General features: G+C 48.2%; 1 protein-coding gene across 4 annotated transcripts in view; it reads right to left on the minus strand.

Annotated features, from left to right (window-relative positions):
* LOC132403216 (unconventional myosin-VI) overlaps nucleotides 1–18637 on the minus strand; it is a 253857-nt gene that overhangs the window by 15016 nt on the left and 220204 nt on the right. For all 4 annotated transcript variants that reach the window (XM_059986609.1, XM_059986608.1, XM_059986611.1 and 1 more), the window contains 3 exons: nucleotides 16770–16920; nucleotides 9249–9457; nucleotides 6579–6657 (listed from right to left, as the gene is read on the minus strand). In XM_059986609.1, coding sequence (XP_059842592.1) covers nucleotides 6579–6657; nucleotides 9249–9457; nucleotides 16770–16920 — 439 coding nt within the window. The remainder of the gene's footprint in view (nucleotides 1–6578; nucleotides 6658–9248; nucleotides 9458–16769; nucleotides 16921–18637) is intronic.

Below are 18637 nucleotides of genomic sequence, written 5' to 3' on the forward strand. Positions count from 1 at the left end.
AGACGCCGCCTAGGGTTTTATAAAGCTGCAACATAACTTCCGGACTCCTTAACTCATTGCCTTGACTACGAAGGCAAGTATGTCATATGCCTTCTTAATCACCCTATCAGCCTGTGTAAACACTTTCAGGGAACTACAGACTTGGACCTACAGATTAACTACAGAGTTAATCTCCTTCTGCCAGTTCCCTGCCCATACCCGTAACAGATCCATACTCTACCATATCCATTGCCAGCCTTCTATTCTATCCACACCACCACCAATTTTTATACCATCTGCAAACTTACTAACCCACTCATCCAGTTAATTTGTACGTATCACAAACAGTAGTGGTCCAGGTAGCGATCCCTGTGGAGCACATTAATCACAGGCCTCCAGCCAAAATGAGCCCTGTCAACCATTATCCTCTGTCTTCTGTAGGTAAAGTAATTCTGAATCCAAGAGGCCTAATCACTAAGGATCCTGCACATTTTAATCTTCAGGATGAGTATCCATGAGGAACCCTTTCAAACACATTGCAGCATTCACAGCTCTACCTTCATCAATCACCACTGTCACCCCACCAAAAGACAGGACTTGCCGGGCACTATGCCAAACTGACTGTCTCCAATTAGACCATCTTTTCCAGCTGTTCAAAAATCCTTTCCCTAAGAATTCTTCTCCAGCACCTTCCCTATCAACTTCCAGGGTAGTCCCCATTTCCCTTCCTGAATACAGGAGGAATATATGCTACCTGTCAAATTTCTGGGACCTCAGCCAAATCTGGAGAGACATGAAGATATTGGTCAAGGCCCCAGCAATCTTATCTCGCTAAATAACCTGGGGTACATCAACCTTAATGTTCTTTAAGAGAGCCAACCCTACCTCTTCCATTATCTCAGCATGCCCTGGCATGTGAATAAGCTCCACACCCATCTCCCTATCCTTCACACCCTTCTCCCTGGTAAATACTAAGGCAAAGTCCTCACCCACATCGGCCACCTCAGAGCACATGTTGCCCCCCTTATCTCTGAGTGGTCGTGCCTTCCCCTTAGTTATTCTCTTACTCCCGATGTATAAAATGCCTTGGGATTCTCTTTAATCTTACTTGCCAAGGTTTGTTTATGCCCGCTCTGGGCTTTCCCAATTCCCTTGAGTTCTTTTCCAGCTTCTTCATAACGCTCAAGGGCTCCATTTTATTTTAGCTCCCCAAACCTTAATACCATAAGGCAAAGGAGCAGAATTAGGCCAGTTGGCCCCTACATTTCTTTTATCTTATTGATTAAATTTGCCACCTCCCTAAACATCCAATGTTCTCTTAGTTTTCCTAGTCTTTCCTTCTACTAAATATACCTATCCTGTACTCTGTGCAGCTGATCTTTAAACACCCTCCACACGTGCCAGGATCCGGGATGTTTCCGATCGTGTCCAATATATCCTGCAGTGGGAGGGAGAACAGCCAGAGGTCGTGGTACATATTGGTACCAATGCAATAGGTAGGAAAAGGGAAGAGGTCCTGAAAACAGACTGGAGAGGGTTAGGAAGGAAGTTGAGAAGCAGGACCGCAAAGGTACTAATCTCGGGATTACTGCCTGTGCCACACGACAGTGAGAGTAGGAATGGAATGAGGTGGAGGATAAATGCGTGGCTGAGGGATTGGAGCACGGGGCAGGGATTCAAATTTCTGGATCATTGGGACCACTTCTGGGGCAGGTGTGACCTGTACAAAAAGGACGGGTTGCACTTGAATCCCAGGGGGACCAATATCCTGGCAGGAAGGGTTGGTAAGGCTACTGGGGAGAGTTTAAACTAGAATTGTTGGGGGGTGGGAACCGAACTGAAGATTCTGGGGAAGAGGAGGTTGGCTCACAAATAGAGAAAGCTTGTTGACAGTGTGAGAGGGAGGATAGGCAGGTGATAGACAAGGGACGCACTCAGACCAAAGGCTTGAGATGTGTCTATTTTAATGCAAGGAGTGTTGTGAACAAAGCGGATGAGCTCAGAGCATGGATCAGCACTTGGAGATATGATGTGGTGGCCATTACAGAGACTTGGATGGCTCAGGGACAGGAATGGTTACTTCGATTGCCGGGTTTTAGATGTTTCAGAAAGGACAGGGAGGTGAGGCAAAAGAGGTGGAGGCGTGGCACTGTTGATCAGAGATAGTGTTACGGCTGCAGAAAAGGAGGAAGACATGGAGGGATTGTCTACGGAGTTTTTGTGGGTGGAGGTTAGGAACAGGAAGGGGTCAATAACTTTACTGTGTTTTTTTTTTATAGGCCGCCCAATAGTAACAGGGATATCGAGGAGCAGATAGGGAAACAGATCCTGGAAAGGTGTAATAATAACAGAGTTGTCATGATGGGAGATTTTAATTTCTCAAATATAGATTGGCATCTCCCTAGAGCAAGGGGTTTAGATGGGGTGGAGTTTGTTAGATGTGTTCAGGAAGGTTTCTTGACACAATATGTAGAAGAGCCTACAAGAGGAGATGTCAGGGGTAAATTTTTTCACTCAGAGTGGTGAGTGCATGGAATGGGCTGCCAGCAACTGTGGTGGAGGCGGATATGATAGGGTCTTTTAAGAGGTTTTTAGATGGGTACATGGAGCTTAGTAATATAGAGGGCTATAGGTAAGCCTAGTAATTTCTGAGGTAGGGACATGTTCGGCAGAACTTTGTGGGCCGAAGAGCCTGTATTGAGCTGTAGGTTTTCTATGTTTCTACGTCCAAAGAGAGCTGTTCCTAATTAACTCTCCCTAGTTCCTGGCTAATGCTCTTGTAATTTGCCCTGCTCCAATTCAATAAAATCTCCCACAAACTCTATACTCATCTTTATCTGTAGCCATCTGAAAAGGCAAAGAGTCGAGGTGACCATTTCCTATTCATTGAAAGGTCAGTGACCCGGTCAGGCTCATTACCCAACACCAGGCCCTGAGCCCCCTCCTTTACTCTCTGCACACTCGTAACTGTGTCATCAAACACACCTCCAATCTGCTAACGATACTACATCAATTGGCCCTATCTCAGGTGATAAAGAGGCAGCCTACAGGGAAGAAGTCGTCACCCTGACACAGTGGTGTCAAGAAAACAACCTCTCCCTCAATGTCGCAAAAACAAAGGAGCTGGTTGTGGATTACAGGAGGAATGGAGACAGACTAACCCCTATTGACATCAATAGAGCTGGGGTCGAGAGGGTGAACAGCTTTAAGTTCCTCGGTATACACATCACTGATCTGTCACGTGGTCCGTACACACCAGCTGTGTGGTGAAAAAGCACAACTGCTCCTCTTTCACCTCAGACAGTTGAGGAAGTTTGGTATGGGCCCCCAATACCCCGAGAACTTTTTGTAGGGGCACAATTGAGAGCATCCTGACTGGCTGCACCACTGCCCGGTACGGGAACTGTACCTCCCTCAATCGCAGGGCTCTGCAGAGAGTGGTGCGGACAGCCCAGCCCATCTGCAGATGTGAACTTCCCACTATTCAGGACATTTACAAAGACAGGTGTGTAAAAAGAGCCCGAAGGATCACTGGGGACCCGAGTCACCCCAACCACAAACTGTTCCGGTTGCTACCATCCAGGACAGCTTCTTCCACCAGGCCATCAGACTGATTAATCCACGCTGATACAACTGTATTTGACAGTCCTGTTGTACATGGCACATTTAGACAGAGACGCAAGATAAAGATCTTTACTCCTCATGTATGCGAAGGACGTAAGAAATAAAGTCAATTCAATACATTGATTTATGAAATCCTCCTGAACCCACCGAACAAATTTTGCCCCGACTAAACTTCGTGCAGTAGTTTCAAATGGCGATCATTACTAATTTATTCATATTTAATTCCAAACATGTCAATACAACTGAATGTCAAAAATGAGAAAAATGTCAGAATTTAAACAACTACTTTAAAATACAGTCTAAAGAAATATACAATCGCCTTAAAAGTAAATCATTTTTAGAGAGATAAAAGACTGACAGCATCCATTAATTACCAAATATACACCATCATCCTCCTCTATCCCCAAGTGGCCCTTCCTCACAGATTCCACACTGGGATGCAGGTGCCACCGGGCCTCGACCCTAGAGCAAACTCCCCAGGGTAAACATCAGTACAGTCCAGCCTAACCTTCAAACGCCCTCCAGAGCCTGGAGGTAGACTGCAAAAGGAATTCACCAGCAGACCTTCGACTCTCGCATTTCTACAAGAGGCCCGAACTTGCCAGCACCGACGGGAGTGAATTCCACACAGGATTTTGAAGTCCAAACCAACGACGCCCATCCACTATGCTGCTCAACTCTGCCGTGGACGGTCGCAGGCCTGACAGCGAGGAGGAGGAGGGTTGGACGTGGGTCTAGAAGTCCCATCCTTTAAAAACCCAGAACTACAGAAGCTCCAAAGACCCCACCCTGGGAGAGCAACGATACACCGAGAAGATGAAGACGACGTGAAAGCCTGGCCCAGGACGGAGGACTCTGGCGAGCAGCTGTCAGTGACCTATCCCTCCAGCGGGGGAGATGGCTGCTAAATGCTCTATTTCTAGTTACCCACGGTTTTTGTGAGAAGGTGCAGATGATCCTTGCGGAACATCCCAATACACCACCCTAACAACGTCAGGCGAATTCCAGTGTCACATGTGGATACTGTGGCAGTGGGAGTTTCCCTCCACCCCACCCATGCTAAAGTGACGACCCATCACGTGCCCAGCTTAAGGGAGGTGGGAACCCCCCAGAGAGCTGGTTGCCCGATAAATCGCAGAAACGAGACGGCAGTGTCGCAGGACAGAGGGAGGGATATTTGACAAGCAGTGTGTGACAGGGGACAAAGTGTAAGCAGAACTTTGCAGGACAGAGCTGGTAAAACCAAGAAGAATCAAAGCTCAGCTGTTTTCACTTCAGTGCCGTTGCAATATGGCGGGCAAGCTGATAAGCGCGAGTAACAACATGAAGTGTAACGTAACAGAGAGGTCTCAGTATTGCAAATCAACAGCCAAAAGGGAGAGGAGGTGGGGGAGCACTGTCACCCACAGAAGATATCAGAGCAATCCTGTGTCATGACAGGGGCAGTGACCACCCCCACCCACCTTGGACATTCCCTCTTCTCCTCACCCCCTCAGTGGGCAGAAGTTACAAAAGCCTGAAACATGCACTACCAGGCTCAAGAACAGCTTCCACCCTGCTTTTAAGACAACTGAACTGTCCCCTACTGCAATAAAATGGTCTCTTTACCTCACAGTCTACCCTGTCATGACCTTGCATCTTTGTGTCTGCACGCTCCCTGCGGCCTGCATTGTGTTACTTATTCCTTTTCCCTTGTGCTAGTTCCATGCATTGTTGTAATGAAATTATTTCATTGGCCAGATAGCAAATTGAAAGCTTTTCACTGTATCTAGATACATGAGACGATAATGAACTGATTTACCACTGGATGAAAACACAGAATCAAACTGGGTCAAAATCATGAACAGCAGGGAGGGGGCTTGACTGAGCAGAAGTTGAAATGTTTCCAACAGTTATCCAGTCATCACTGCTTGTGGGACGATCACGTACAAAGACACAAGTTAAAATAAGGGATCATTTGATTAAAACTGAGGTGTGTAGAAATGTCTTCTCTCAGAGGGTGGGAAATCTCTGGAACTCTGTCCCCAAGGGTGTTGGAGCCCAGATTATAAAATACATTTAATCTGGAGACAGATAAATATTTGAACTGAGTGTTACAAAAACAAACAATATCATTTTGGATTGGCGAGAATCCAGAGAAGGTTCACAAGGCTGATCCCGGGAATGCAAGGGTTAACGCATGAGGAGCATGGAGATTAGAATAATGAGTGGAAATCTCATTGAAACCCACCAGGTATTGAAAGGGAAGGAGTTTCCTATAGCGAGCAAGTCTAGGACCTGATTGTCACAGTTATGGGATACAAGGATGTCCCTTTAAACAGGTGAGGAGGAACTTCTCTGGCCAGAGGGTGGTGAATCTGTGGAGGACAAGTCATTGGGTACATTTAAAGCGGAGGCTGGCAGGTTCTTGGTTAGTATTGTGGTACCATTCAAGCACCCATGGAGCTTCGCAGACAGCACTTGCTACAGCTGGAGAAATGTGGAATCCCAGCCCAGCTTTCCCACCCAGAAATGACAAACCCTCCACAGAGTAACTGGAGGGGAGCGAGTGAATCCCATTAAAGACTCCGTCCACTTTACCCAACAGCTCTAACCTACTTCAGTGATGCACCCGAGCACAAAACAGTCTTTCAGCCTCAAGCCTGCTCAGCCTCACACCCAGATGTTCTACGTTCTGGACTCCATCCACGTCCCTTGAAGTGGCTCTCACTTGAAGAACACAATCGCTTACTTACGTCTTCCAAAGGGATACTTTTAATGTAGACAACTATCGAATCACATTACCACTTTAAACAGCCAAACACCCCCAGACATTTCTAAACTCCAGCCTCCCCAGACCCTGTCCTGTGGACTCCCGAGAGGTTCTCCAACCAGTGCTCGTCTCTGGAGTCCACAGACCATCTCTTCCACGGCCTCCCCTGCTGGGGCCACATTGTGATGGGCTCCGCTTTCCCGTCCTGAAGAACTGTTCATACCTGCAGACGGCGTTCCTCCTCCTCTTGTTTCTTCCGTTCCCCCTCCTCTCGTTTCCTCTTCATTTCCATCTCTGCTTTCCTGGTGACAAAACGTAGACAAGGTCATTTCTGCGGGTTCGGTACAGGTCCTGCTCGACTCAAGGACCACCCCCCCCCCCCACTTCACCCACATACGAACGAGTGCTTTGGAAATGGGCAAGAAGGATGTTCCAACATCAGGCATCATCCGCCAGGTGGGTATGGAGCACCACCACGCGCCCCCTGACCCCTCCCACCTGAGTGACAAGAATCCGGGGCCGGGCACAGGCGAGCAGACTCGCTCGATCTTCCCGTCCTCCGGTCACAGTGATGCTTGTTGCCAACTGATAGACAGCTCACGTCACAAAGAGTGTCCCAGGAACGGAACCCCACCGTGACTGGAGGCTGTCTACGCAGTGAGAGGGCAGCGTGCAAAATCAAACGAGCACCCGAGGAGAAACTCCCCGGATCAGCCACAGTTGTGAACACAAGATCCTAACAGACATACTCACAAATACCCTATTTAAAGGGCTGTACATACAACACACGTGCCTAATGCCCACTGAACACGTCCATATTCAGAACCGTTCTGAGAACGCAGTCACATCTCCTTGTGTATATTTTGACATGTTTATGCATTTCCCCCACTAAATCAAACCATCCGTAGTTTGCTTTACAAGTAAAATACACCTTCTGATTATAAACATAGCCTTTGGTGGCTGAATTATACACCACTAAATGCCTCAAAGAGAGACAGTTCACTGATTGCCTCTCCTTGTATTAGTCTGACATTAGGAATTCAACAGTTGCGTGCCATCAACTGATCACGTGGTGAATCAATTGCGCCTCCTACGCACAGGTGGTGCCCTCTTTTTGTTTTTGAATGCCCACTCGCCACTCCCACACCAAGCTGCCCCACGTGTACAGTGGCCGACAATTTTAATCCTACTGCTCCACCGTGGCCCTTGCTCTGCGCCTACGTAACAGAGATCAAGGATAGGCTCAATTACACTGCAGAACCTTGCTCAGGGAGTCGTGTGGTGACGGACAAAGGCACCTACCTACAGCAAAGATGTAAATGAGGTTGAAAGAGTACAGAGAAAATTTACAAGGATGTTGTCGGGTCTGGAGGACCCGTGTAATAAAGAAAGATTGAATCAGTAAGGACTTTACTCCTTGGAACTCAGAAGATTAAGAGGAGATTTGGCAGAGATAGACAACATTTTGAGGGGTACAGATAGGTAAATGCAAGCAGGCTTTTTCCACTGAGGCTGGGTGGGAACACAACCAGAGGTCGTGGGTTCAGGGTGAATGGTGAAAAGATTAAGAAGGACACGAGGAGAAACTCCTTCACTCAGAGGGTCTTGAGAGTGTGGAACGAGTGTGGTGCGTGTGAGCTCGATTTCAACGGTGAAGAGAAGTTTAGATAGATACATGGATGGTAGGGGCATGGAGGGCTCTGGTCCCGGTGCAGTTCCATGGTAACAGGCAGGTTAAATGGTTTTGGCCATGGACTAGAAGGGCCAAAGGACCTGTTTCTGTGCTGTGCTTCTGACTCTATGGTGAGTCATTGCTCAGAATTTCGAGAGTATTCAGTGACAACTATCAGACGAGAAGACAAAATCCCTCATCTCTACTCAAATGCACCTCAGCATGCCACACTGCAACTTCCCAAGGCAGACCAACGACCCTTTTGATTTACATTCAGGACCATTTATTATCTTCGCAGTGAAATTCATCACTTGTGTTAACAACCGGATGAACCTTCGGATCTGTTGTGGCGGCCCACCCGTGTTGCCACAGACCCTGGCGCCAACACAGCACGTCTACAACGCTCTGCAGAACAACGCGAGCCACAACAAGACAAGCAAAGCAGGGCCATGCGCACGCACGCACACACAGACATCAGGCCTTGACTTCCCCAGTGGACTCGCAGACTTGCAGACCCAGGGCTTCACCCATTGGGCTCCAAGACGACTTCCGGATTTCCAACTGACCTTCGATGTTCGGTATCGACCCCGGGACTTGCCGATGACAGGACCCCGAAACTCCAGACTCTCCGACTCAGCAGCCTTGCTGACCTGTACTCATCCTCTCTGGTCTCTGTCCCTCAACACACGTCCACGTTGCTGGCCTTGGAACACGCAGCAGAGCAGAGCAGAGCTCTGGACTCCTGCCTGACCTCGAACTCCTCAGCATCCTTGTCCCAAAACCCTAATGTGACGCCCCAGCTCCTTTCTCTCTATCCCGAGAACCATCACTACAAACATGAAAAATGACCGAGTACAAACCACAGCCTTGACAGGGACTGCAGCTCGGCAGCATCTGAACCGGAAATTTGTACTGTGAAGGTAAATCCATGTCGTTTCTAGTCTAGGAATACATGACTGTGCTTCATGTAGCTGGTAGGCCAAAGGGCCTAATTATAGAACGTAGAGCCCAGCACAAGGACAGGGCCCTTTCTCCATAATTCTGTGACAAATTAATTAAGCCAATACACCTAATTAAACCTATCCCACGTGGTCCATAACCCTCCATTCCTCACATATTCAAGTGCGTATCTAAGAGTCTCTTCGTGCCCCTATCGTGCCTGGCTCCACCACCAGCACGTGCTGTGAGACTCTGAGTGCGGTCACTCCGCAGCATACTCACAACCGCCTGTCCTCCTCCTCCTGCTTGCGGCGTTGCTCCTCCTCCGCGCGCCTCTGCTGCTCTCGCTCCATCTCCTGCTGGATGACCCGCAGCCGCTCGGCCTCCTCCTCCTCCTGCTTCTTCTTCTGCAAGGCGACCAGAAGCTGCTCGGAGCGCGTCACCAGGCCGGCGTACTCCTTCTCGATCTCGTCTCGCCTCATGACCGTGCGCTGAGGAAAACAAAGAGGGAAGAGGGGGGTTGTGGGCACTGCAGCAAAGCAAGGGTTAACAAACAAAAGGCATGCTACCAGAACAGAGCACAGCCTCCCGGCGTGTGGAAGTCCAGGAGGAAGAGAGCCTGAAAAATAAGCTGACAGAGATGCTGTGTGGACATAGCGCAGTCATCGAGGCTGAATGCGGCCCTTCAAAGCCAAACTCTAGTGCAGCCTGGGAATCAACTTCGCTGAGCATACCAAGACAATGACAAACAAAGGACAGTTATTTTACTAATTCTCAAGTATTACTGGCTTTACCACATAGCACCTGACACATGTAGTAGCCAGTGGTTAGCACAACGCTTTACAGTGCAGGTTATGCAGGTTCGATTTTGCCACTGCCTGCGAGGAGTTTGCATGCTCTCTACACGACTGCATGGGTTTCCTCCAGGGGCTCTGGTTTCCTCCCACAATCCAAAAGCGTGCCGGTTGGTAGGTTAATCGGCCATTATAAATTCTCCCATGATTACGCTCGGATTAAATTGGGCGGCTTGGCTCAAAGGCCTATTTCACTCTGAATTCTCAATCAATCAAGGACAGGATTCTGGAGTCTACAAGGTTTCTACTGGATCAATTATTGTACAACTTGTCAGCGTCTGCATGAAAATGGCACTTCCTTTGTTCAGAGCGGTGTGGTGGCAGGGGCCGAGCTGTTCCCCACGTGGACAAGTGCGATAGAGCTAAGTTGTCAAAGTCCGGTTACTCGGTGAAAACAAGGGGAAGACCGCCGTGGGTTAATCCCATTCAGGACATGTTTGGGGAAGGTAACCTGTCCCTGAATAATGTGATCACAGGGCCAAACTGACAACCTTCTCTGAGCCCAGACTCCCTGGCCTTGCCATCACCAGGAATCCTGCCGGACTGCAGTACCACCTCCATTCCAGAGTGTTGTGGAGCCTTCCACTTGGGTGCAATCTTCACCTCTGAAAGCTACGGGGAACTGGCACAAAAGAGGATGTGATCATACTGCATGGTGGAATAGGCTTGAGGGGTCAAGTGCTCCATACTTGCCCCCTATTTTATGTCCTTAAGCGCATTCAGAAGTGTTGGCGTAACGAGCTACTGCTGAACCGGGTACAACTGCAATGTTCAAACCGAACATTTGAGTGGGCACGTGGATAGGAAAGGTTCAGCGAGACATGGATCAAATGGGACCGACTCAGGCAGGTACCTTGGTTGGAAGAGAAGAGTTGGACCCAAGGGGCTACTTCTGTGCGGCAGAACTCTGTGAACCTATGACCCCAATTGGGACGAGGGCAAAGGCTGTTGAGTGAACTGGATTCCAGTTATGCAAGGACATATGCAGTAGGAAGTGGTGAGTAGGGTACACAAGGGCCTGCCAAGGGGCACAGATAGGTCAAACGAGCAGGATGGTGGCAGCTGGAGTGTGACGTGGGTCAATGAAAAACCAATTATTTCAGTGCAGTAAGACCATAATGAGGCCATTCAGCCCACTGTCTTCTCTTCCATTCTATCATGGCTGATTTAATATACCCCTCAACCCCAAGATTGCAAGGCATTGCAGCATGAAGTGTTCTAGTACATGAAGCAGAGAAGATTAACATGCAGGTATGGTAAGTAATTTGGCTGATCTAAAGGAGTATTGGTGTTTAGTATGATTTTTGAGGCAGCTTCGTAGGGTGCTGGTGAGACTGCACTTGGAGCATCATAGAGAATAGAAATCTACAGCACGTTGCAGGCCCTTCAGCCCACAATGTTGTGCTGACCATGTAACCTACTCTAGAGACGGCCGAGAATTTCCCTACCGCATAGCCCTCTATTTTTCTCAGCTCCATGTACCCATCTAAGAGACCCTATTGTATCCGCCTCCACCACTGCCACTGGCCGTGCATTCCACGCACCCACCACTCCCTGTGTGAAAAAACTTGTAACTTGGAGATCCACAGAAATACTGGGATTCTAGTTAACGTAGAGACGTTTCACTGGGTAGACTGCAGAAGAAAGTGGACGTCTTGTCATGCAAGATCGAACAGGTTGGACCTATTCTCAGCGTTTTGAAGAAAGTGAACTTTCTGAAATTTAGAGATTCTGAAGGGAGGGGGTTTAGTAGGGTGGGTGTTGAAGTAATGGTTCCCTCCAGCAGGGGGTAGCTAGAACTAAGGGTACAATTTCAGCAGGAAGAGTCACCTATTCAAGACAGGGGTGAGAAGGAATTCATTCCAAGAGCATTGTGAATTTTTGGAACTCTCCATCCCAAGAAGTTTCAGACTCACTTTATATATTTAATACGGAGATGGCAGTTTAAACTTTAGAGGATGAGATTGTAGAAAACCATCTACCTCATCAGTTATTGTCACTACTGTGGTGGCCAGTGCTATCATGTTTGCTGTTGTGTGCTGGGGCAGCAGGCTGAGGGTAGCAGACACCAACAGAATCAACAAACTCATCCGTAAGGTCAGGGATGTTGTGGGGGTGGAACTGGACTCTCTGACGGTGGTGTCTGAAAAGAGGATGCTGTCCAATTTGCATGCCGTCTTGGACAATGACTCCCATCCACTCCATAATGTACTGGTTAGGCACAGGAGTACATTCAGCCAGAGACTCATTCCACCGAGATGCAACACTGAGTGTCATATGAAGTCATTCCTGCCTGTGGCCATCAAACTTTACAACTCCTCCCTCAGAGTGTCAGACACCCTGAGCCAATAGGCTGGTCCTGGACTTATTTCCACTTGGCATGATTAACTTATTAGTACTTAATTATTTATGGTTTTATATTGCTATATTTCTACACTATTCTTGGTTGGTGCGGCTGTAACAAAACCCAATGTCCCTGGGGATCGATAAAGTATGTCTGTTTATTGCATTTCAGTTTGCACTAGTACTGTGGCACCATTCTGCTGTTTGAGTTCATCACTGCCTTTACTGTCACTATGTGGGCTGTTCACTCGGTGAGTTTCATGTGTGCAAGGGATTTGTTCAGCGATCCAGCACAGAAAGAGGCCCTTGCACCCCCAACGAGCCTCCCCCCGCCCATGTTTATTTATTTACGTGTTGAGATACAGCGTGGAATAGACGCTTCCAACCGCAACATCCAGCAATCCCCTGATTTAATCCTAGCCAGGACAATTTACAATTGCCGATGATCCTACCAACTAGCAGCTCTTTGGACTGCGGGGGAAAAGCAGAGCCCCAATGGGGAAACCCACACAGTCACAAGGAGAACGTACGAACCTGGGTCACCGGCACTGTACCAGTGCTATGCTAACTGCTGCCCGCTACCCTACCACGCTGCCATTTTATTGCACCCCGGAGTGTCTGACAGTAAAATGACCTGAATCTTCAGACCTTGATCTTATTGAACAGCTCAACAAACCAACCAATCACTCCTCTCCCTACTTCTCACGCAAGAACTATATTGTTCAGCTAACTTTACTGGACGCCCATTATTAGTTGAATCACTATAGTGGTGGATCTACTCACGGACTCACTGATCTGCCCTCCACCAAGCGGCTCGTTACTAACTAGTAACTGGGTCAGAAATCAGAATGAAGACAAGCAGGTAACGCACTCAAACTGCCCACTAACCCTCTGTCACCGTCCAGGGTCACATACGAGAAATTCACACAAAACACAAACTGACTTCAGCAGAGGGAGCGAAGAGAAAGAACCTCACCGTGTACTTGGTCTGAAAGTGAGGAAGGTCACACTTGCAAGAGACAAACATTGCTCAGACTGCTCCACTGTAATTACTGGATTCCAGATGAAAGGTGCCGTTTCCCCACGAACCATCAAGTCATCTTAACTCAGCTCTGAGCAAAGCCAAAAGAGGCTGCACCCACTACATCCCCCCACACGGTGTCGTGGATGGTCCGAGGCCAGGGGACTCGGTTCACCAGCCACTGACAGTCGCATCACTTCACAGTAACTAACAGGAACGCGAGCACGCTGCCACTAACGAGTGCGCGCAGAGGGAACCACACTTGGCTGCCTTGACAAAGAAGAAGTGTCCAACCTTCCAGCATAGTACATTACAGACCGTGGACTCGGCACTGAATTCAACAGTTGCAGATAACCAGACACCAGATCACCAAGTTGTAATCTTGCTCAGTTCTTCTTTCAGGTTCACAGCCCCTGCTGTATTGTGTACCACGCAGTTCCTGCACTGTTCTCTGTGCTCTTTTACTCCCCTCAGCCCGGATTAATTGCACATACAGCACCCAGCTGAGACCAACAACACAACACACATCTGAGAACACAGAGCAGTACAGCACAGCAAGAGCCCCCAGCCCCCCATATCTGCAGCTACCATGATATCAATCAAACTGCATGGACCATGTTCAGAATCAGAATAGAGCAGCACACACAAGAATGCTGGAGGAACTCAGCAGGTCAGGCAGTACCTATGGAAAAGAGTAGAAATTTCAGGCAGAGACCCTTTATCAGGACAAGGAAAGTACTCATTTCCACAGCTGCTGCCTGGCCTGCTGAGCTCCTCCAGCATTTTGAGAGTGGTGCTCTGGACTTGCAGCATCTGGAGATTTTCTCGTATCTTTCAGGTTTAGTATATGTATGTGTGTATGTGTGTATATATATATATATGTATGTAGTGAAATATGTTGTTTTGCAGCAGCAGTACATTGCAAAAGAATTTAAAAAACTATAAATTACCATCTCTCTCGCGCGCGCACGCACGCACACACACAAACACACACACATAAATTAAGTAGTACAAAAGTAAAAGAGTAAAAAAAGAAAACAGCAGTGAGTCCATGTGCATGGCTTCAATGCCCATTCATAAATCTGATGGCAGAGGGGAAGAAACTGTTCCTAACACAGTGAGTGTGTGTCTTCAGGCTCCTCCTGGATGGTAGGAAAGAGAAGGTGGCACGTCCGGGGTGATGGGGGTCCTCAGTGACGGATGCTGAGGTCTCTATTCGCTGCCTGTTTAGACTGGCTATTGGGTCTGCCTCTGCGGTGTGCTCTCGCAACCTACCTCTCACTGTGTTGAAAGAAACCTGAAAATCTCCTTTAAACTTTCTTGCGCTCACCTGCTCCCTCTACCATGGGAAAAGGACTCCATCTAACCACAGAGTCCTTTCTGCATCTCTCATAATTTTATAGACTATTCCCAGGTCTCCCCTCAGCTTCTGACACTCCAGAGGGAACAGCCCAAGGCTGTCTAACTCCTCCTTATAGCTAATATGATCTAACCAGGCAACATCCTGAAGGACAACTTCCAGACCCTCTCCAAAGACTCGATATCCTTCCTGGTGTCCAGAAGTGGGCACCATATTCCAAATGAGGCTTAACTGAGACTTACTGTACAGGTTCGGCACCCTTCCCAACTTTCATACCAAACTCCCTGAAGAACGAACCCTAACCATCGTTAGAACCCTATCCACTTGGGTGAGAAAAAGGGGAAGGGAGAGGGGAGGGAGCGGGAATCACCAGAGAGACATTCTGTAATGATCAATAACCCAACTGTTTGTAATCGAATGACATAGAAAACAGATATTTACAGCACCATACAGGCTCTTCGGCCCACAATGTTGCGCCAACCACTTAAACTACTCTAGAGACTGTCTAGAATTTCCCTAGCGCATAACACTCTATTTTTTTAAAACTCCATCTACCTATCGAAGAGGCTCTTAAAAGCTCCTATTATATCTGCTTCCACATCGCCACCGGCAGCCCATTCCACGCACCCACCACTCTCTGTGAAAAACTTACCCCCGACATCCCCTCGGTACCTATTTCCAAGCATCTTAAAACTGTGCCCTCTCGTGTTAGCCATTTCAGCCCTGGGAAAAAGCCTCTGACTATCCACACGATCAATGCCTCTCATCATCTTATACATCCCTATCAGGTCACCTCTCATCCTCCATTGCTCCCAGGAGAAAAGGCCAAGTTCACTCAACCTATTCTCAAAGGCATGTTCCCCAATCCAGGCAACATCCTTGTAAATTTCCTCTGCACCCTTTCTATGGTTTCCACATCCTTCCTGTAGTGAGGTGACCAGATCTGAGCACAGTACTCCAAGTGGGGTCTGACCAGGGTCCTATATAGCTGCAACATTACCTCTCGGCTCTTGAACCCAATCCCACAGTTGCTGAATGCCATCACACCATACACCTTCTTAACATCACTGGCAGCCTGCGTAGCCTATCGATGCAGACACCAAGATCTCTCAGATCCTCCACACTGCCGAAAGTCTTACCTTTTATATTGTATTCTGTCTTCAAATCGGACCTACCCAAATGAACCTCACACTTATCTGGGTTGAACTCCACCTGCCACTTCACAGCCCAGTTCTGCATCCCATCGATGTCCTGCTGCAAACTCTGTCAACCCTCCAGACTGTCACAACATCCCCAACTTTTGTGTCATCAGCAAACTTACTAACCCACCCTTCCACTTCTTCATCAAGGCCATTTATAAAAATCACGAAGAGCAGGGGTCCCAAAACAGGGACCTTGCCTGGTTCTCAGGGCTGGGAGTGTCAGCACCCGTGTCACCCCCTCCTCCGCCACTGGCCCCACACCCCTCATGTGGCACGCCACCCTTGCCATTCCCAACATCCTTTGCTCCCACCAGATTTACAAACTCCCTCTTCATTCCACATTGACAAACAGAATTGTGCAAAAGTCTTAGCACCCTGGCTATATATGCGTGCTAAGATTTTTGCACAGCACTGTACATCACTGATCCCTGAGGAACACCCTCGCCCAATTATACATGTTCCAGTTGTTCCCTCCATCCTTCCCCTTCTCTGCAACGTAAATCAGGCCTGTTTTCCAGGTCAAATGAAAGATGGTCAAGCCGAATTGTGAAATGTTTCTCCCTCCTCGGAAGCTACCTGACCTGCCCAACATTGATGGGATTCTGTTTTTACGACATTCAGTAGTTGCGGGCAGCGTGGTGCTTTGAACCGACGCATGTAAACATGGCTCTTGCCATCATAAGCACAAGAGATTCTGCAGATGCAGGAAATCCAGAGTAACACACACAAAATGCTGCAGGAACCCAGTAGGTCAGGCAATATCTAAGGAGACATCGACTGTTTATTTGTCTCCATAGATTCTGCCTGACGGGCTGAGCGCCCCCCAGCATACATCTTTGCCTGCGTGTGTGTGCGACCTTGAGTGCGTGTTGCCCCTTGCAATTGTTGTTGTGGGGAGCTGGGGTCGGAGTTTAGACAACTGAGCTCCGGCTCCCTTCCCCTCTCTACCTTCTTTCTGGCAACTCCGAAGGCTATCTGAATTGGTAAAACAATTGCCAGAAGCCTGAACATTGAAACACTGACCTTGACTTTGTTCACAAAAGCCTCTATCGATGAATCCAGATCCTGGACTTGTTTGTTCATCTGACTCTTTCCCTCCTTCAAGACCTTCACCACCTCAGTCATCCTGTTGACACGCTGTTTCAATGATTTCGCTTTCACCACACCATCAATGCTGGAAGGAAGAGAAGCCCAATTAGTGCCAGCAACACTGTCCACACGACGGCTGTGGAGACCAAGTCACTGGGGATATTTAAAGCAGACATTGATATTATTAAGGGTGGCAAAGGTTACAAGGAAAGGCAGAAGAATGGGGTTGAGAGGGATGGAATAGCCAAGCAGACTCGATGGGCCGAATGGCTTATGATCTTCTCAATGGGGGTGGTGGGTTCATTTGGATATGTCTGCCCAACCCCCTTTAGAGTGAAGGAGAAGGAGAGGTGCCTTGATAGAGGTGTACAAGATGATGAGGGGCATAGATCAAGTGGGTAGCCCAAGACCTTTTCTCCAGGCTTATTCCGGGGGGCACAATATTGGCAATTAGAGAAAAGTGTGGCGGCGGGGCATGTCAGAGGCAAGTTCTTTACATGGAAAGTGGCGAGTGCATGGAATGCCTTGCCGGGGGTGGGGTAAAGACAAACACATTGGGGTCTTTTAACAGACTCTTAGATAAGCACATGAATGATAGAAAATGGAGGACTATGTAAGAGGGAAGTGTTAGACTGATCTCAGAGTAGGATAAAAGGCTGGCAAACATCGATGCCAAGAGTGAAGGGAACAGACTTTGGATCTAAAGATCAAACCAGAGCACGCAGAGGATACTCAGCTGGTCAGGCAGCAGCTGTGGAGGGAGAAGCAGACTGACACCTTCATGTCAATGACCTTCTATCAGATTGGGGAAAAGCTGAAAGAATAATGTTGTTGCAGAGAGAGGAGAAGGTCTATGACGGCTCAATAAAAGCAGCGAAGGGACCAGGGAAGAGGGCAAAACAGAGGCCAGCAGACAAACAATCCATTGTCGGAATTCGGTGGATCGAGTGTCTCCGTTAGAGGGTTGGGGAGGGGGGCATGGTTCCGGTCAAAACCCTGCGTCAAGAGCTCTGGCAGACTAAACACCAGAAGATGATTGAAATTGACTGACTATGAATCGAGAGAAGAAAGGAAAACATGGACACTGGGCTGTAAGGAAGCGATTCCCATTTCCCAGTCAGACTGGTTAGACGAGATGTGGATGTTTGAGCTTATTCGGAACTTTATTTCAACAAGACAGGAGGCTCTACTTTGTTCAGAATTTGAGGAGATTCTGTACGCCACCAAAGACTCTTACAAGATGTCAGGTAGAGAGCCTCACACACAAAACTCTAGCAGAAGTCAGCATCTTTCCATTGCCGTTAGAATCTTTCCCAGGGTCTCGCCTTTTAGATCTTAAAGCCATTTCAGTACTCATTTTTTCAAAATTCAGAGTACCCTCTTAAAGTCTAAAAAAGTAACAAGAATCTTCTGGTGTAGGTAAAAATAAGTTAAATAAGGGTGATCATAGGTTAAAAAAGTAAAGGTTTTAGACCGAATTTAAAACAGTGCTCACTCCATGGGCGTCTCCGGGTGACTCCGGAACTCAGCATCTATGGGGGAAGCACAGCCGAGACCCTTCACCAGGAGACTGGTTGCATCAGTGCCAAGTATGGAGGTTGCAGAGGGGTGAAGACTCAGACAGCCCAGCCTGGTTACACTCCTCCCTAACAGGGGACATCTTCGAGATGGGAGGTGGCAGTGAGGACTGTCTCCATTCAGAACATGCCCTCTTCTCATTACTGCTCTCGGGGAGGGGCTACGAGAGCCTAAAGACCCAAACTCGGTGATCAGGAAGAGCATCCTTCCCTCTGCTATCGGAT

The sequence above is a fragment of the Hypanus sabinus genome, chromosome 12, assembly GCF_030144855.1.
Source record: "Hypanus sabinus isolate sHypSab1 chromosome 12, sHypSab1.hap1, whole genome shotgun sequence".
Taxonomy (NCBI): Eukaryota; Metazoa; Chordata; class Chondrichthyes; order Myliobatiformes; family Dasyatidae; genus Hypanus; species Hypanus sabinus.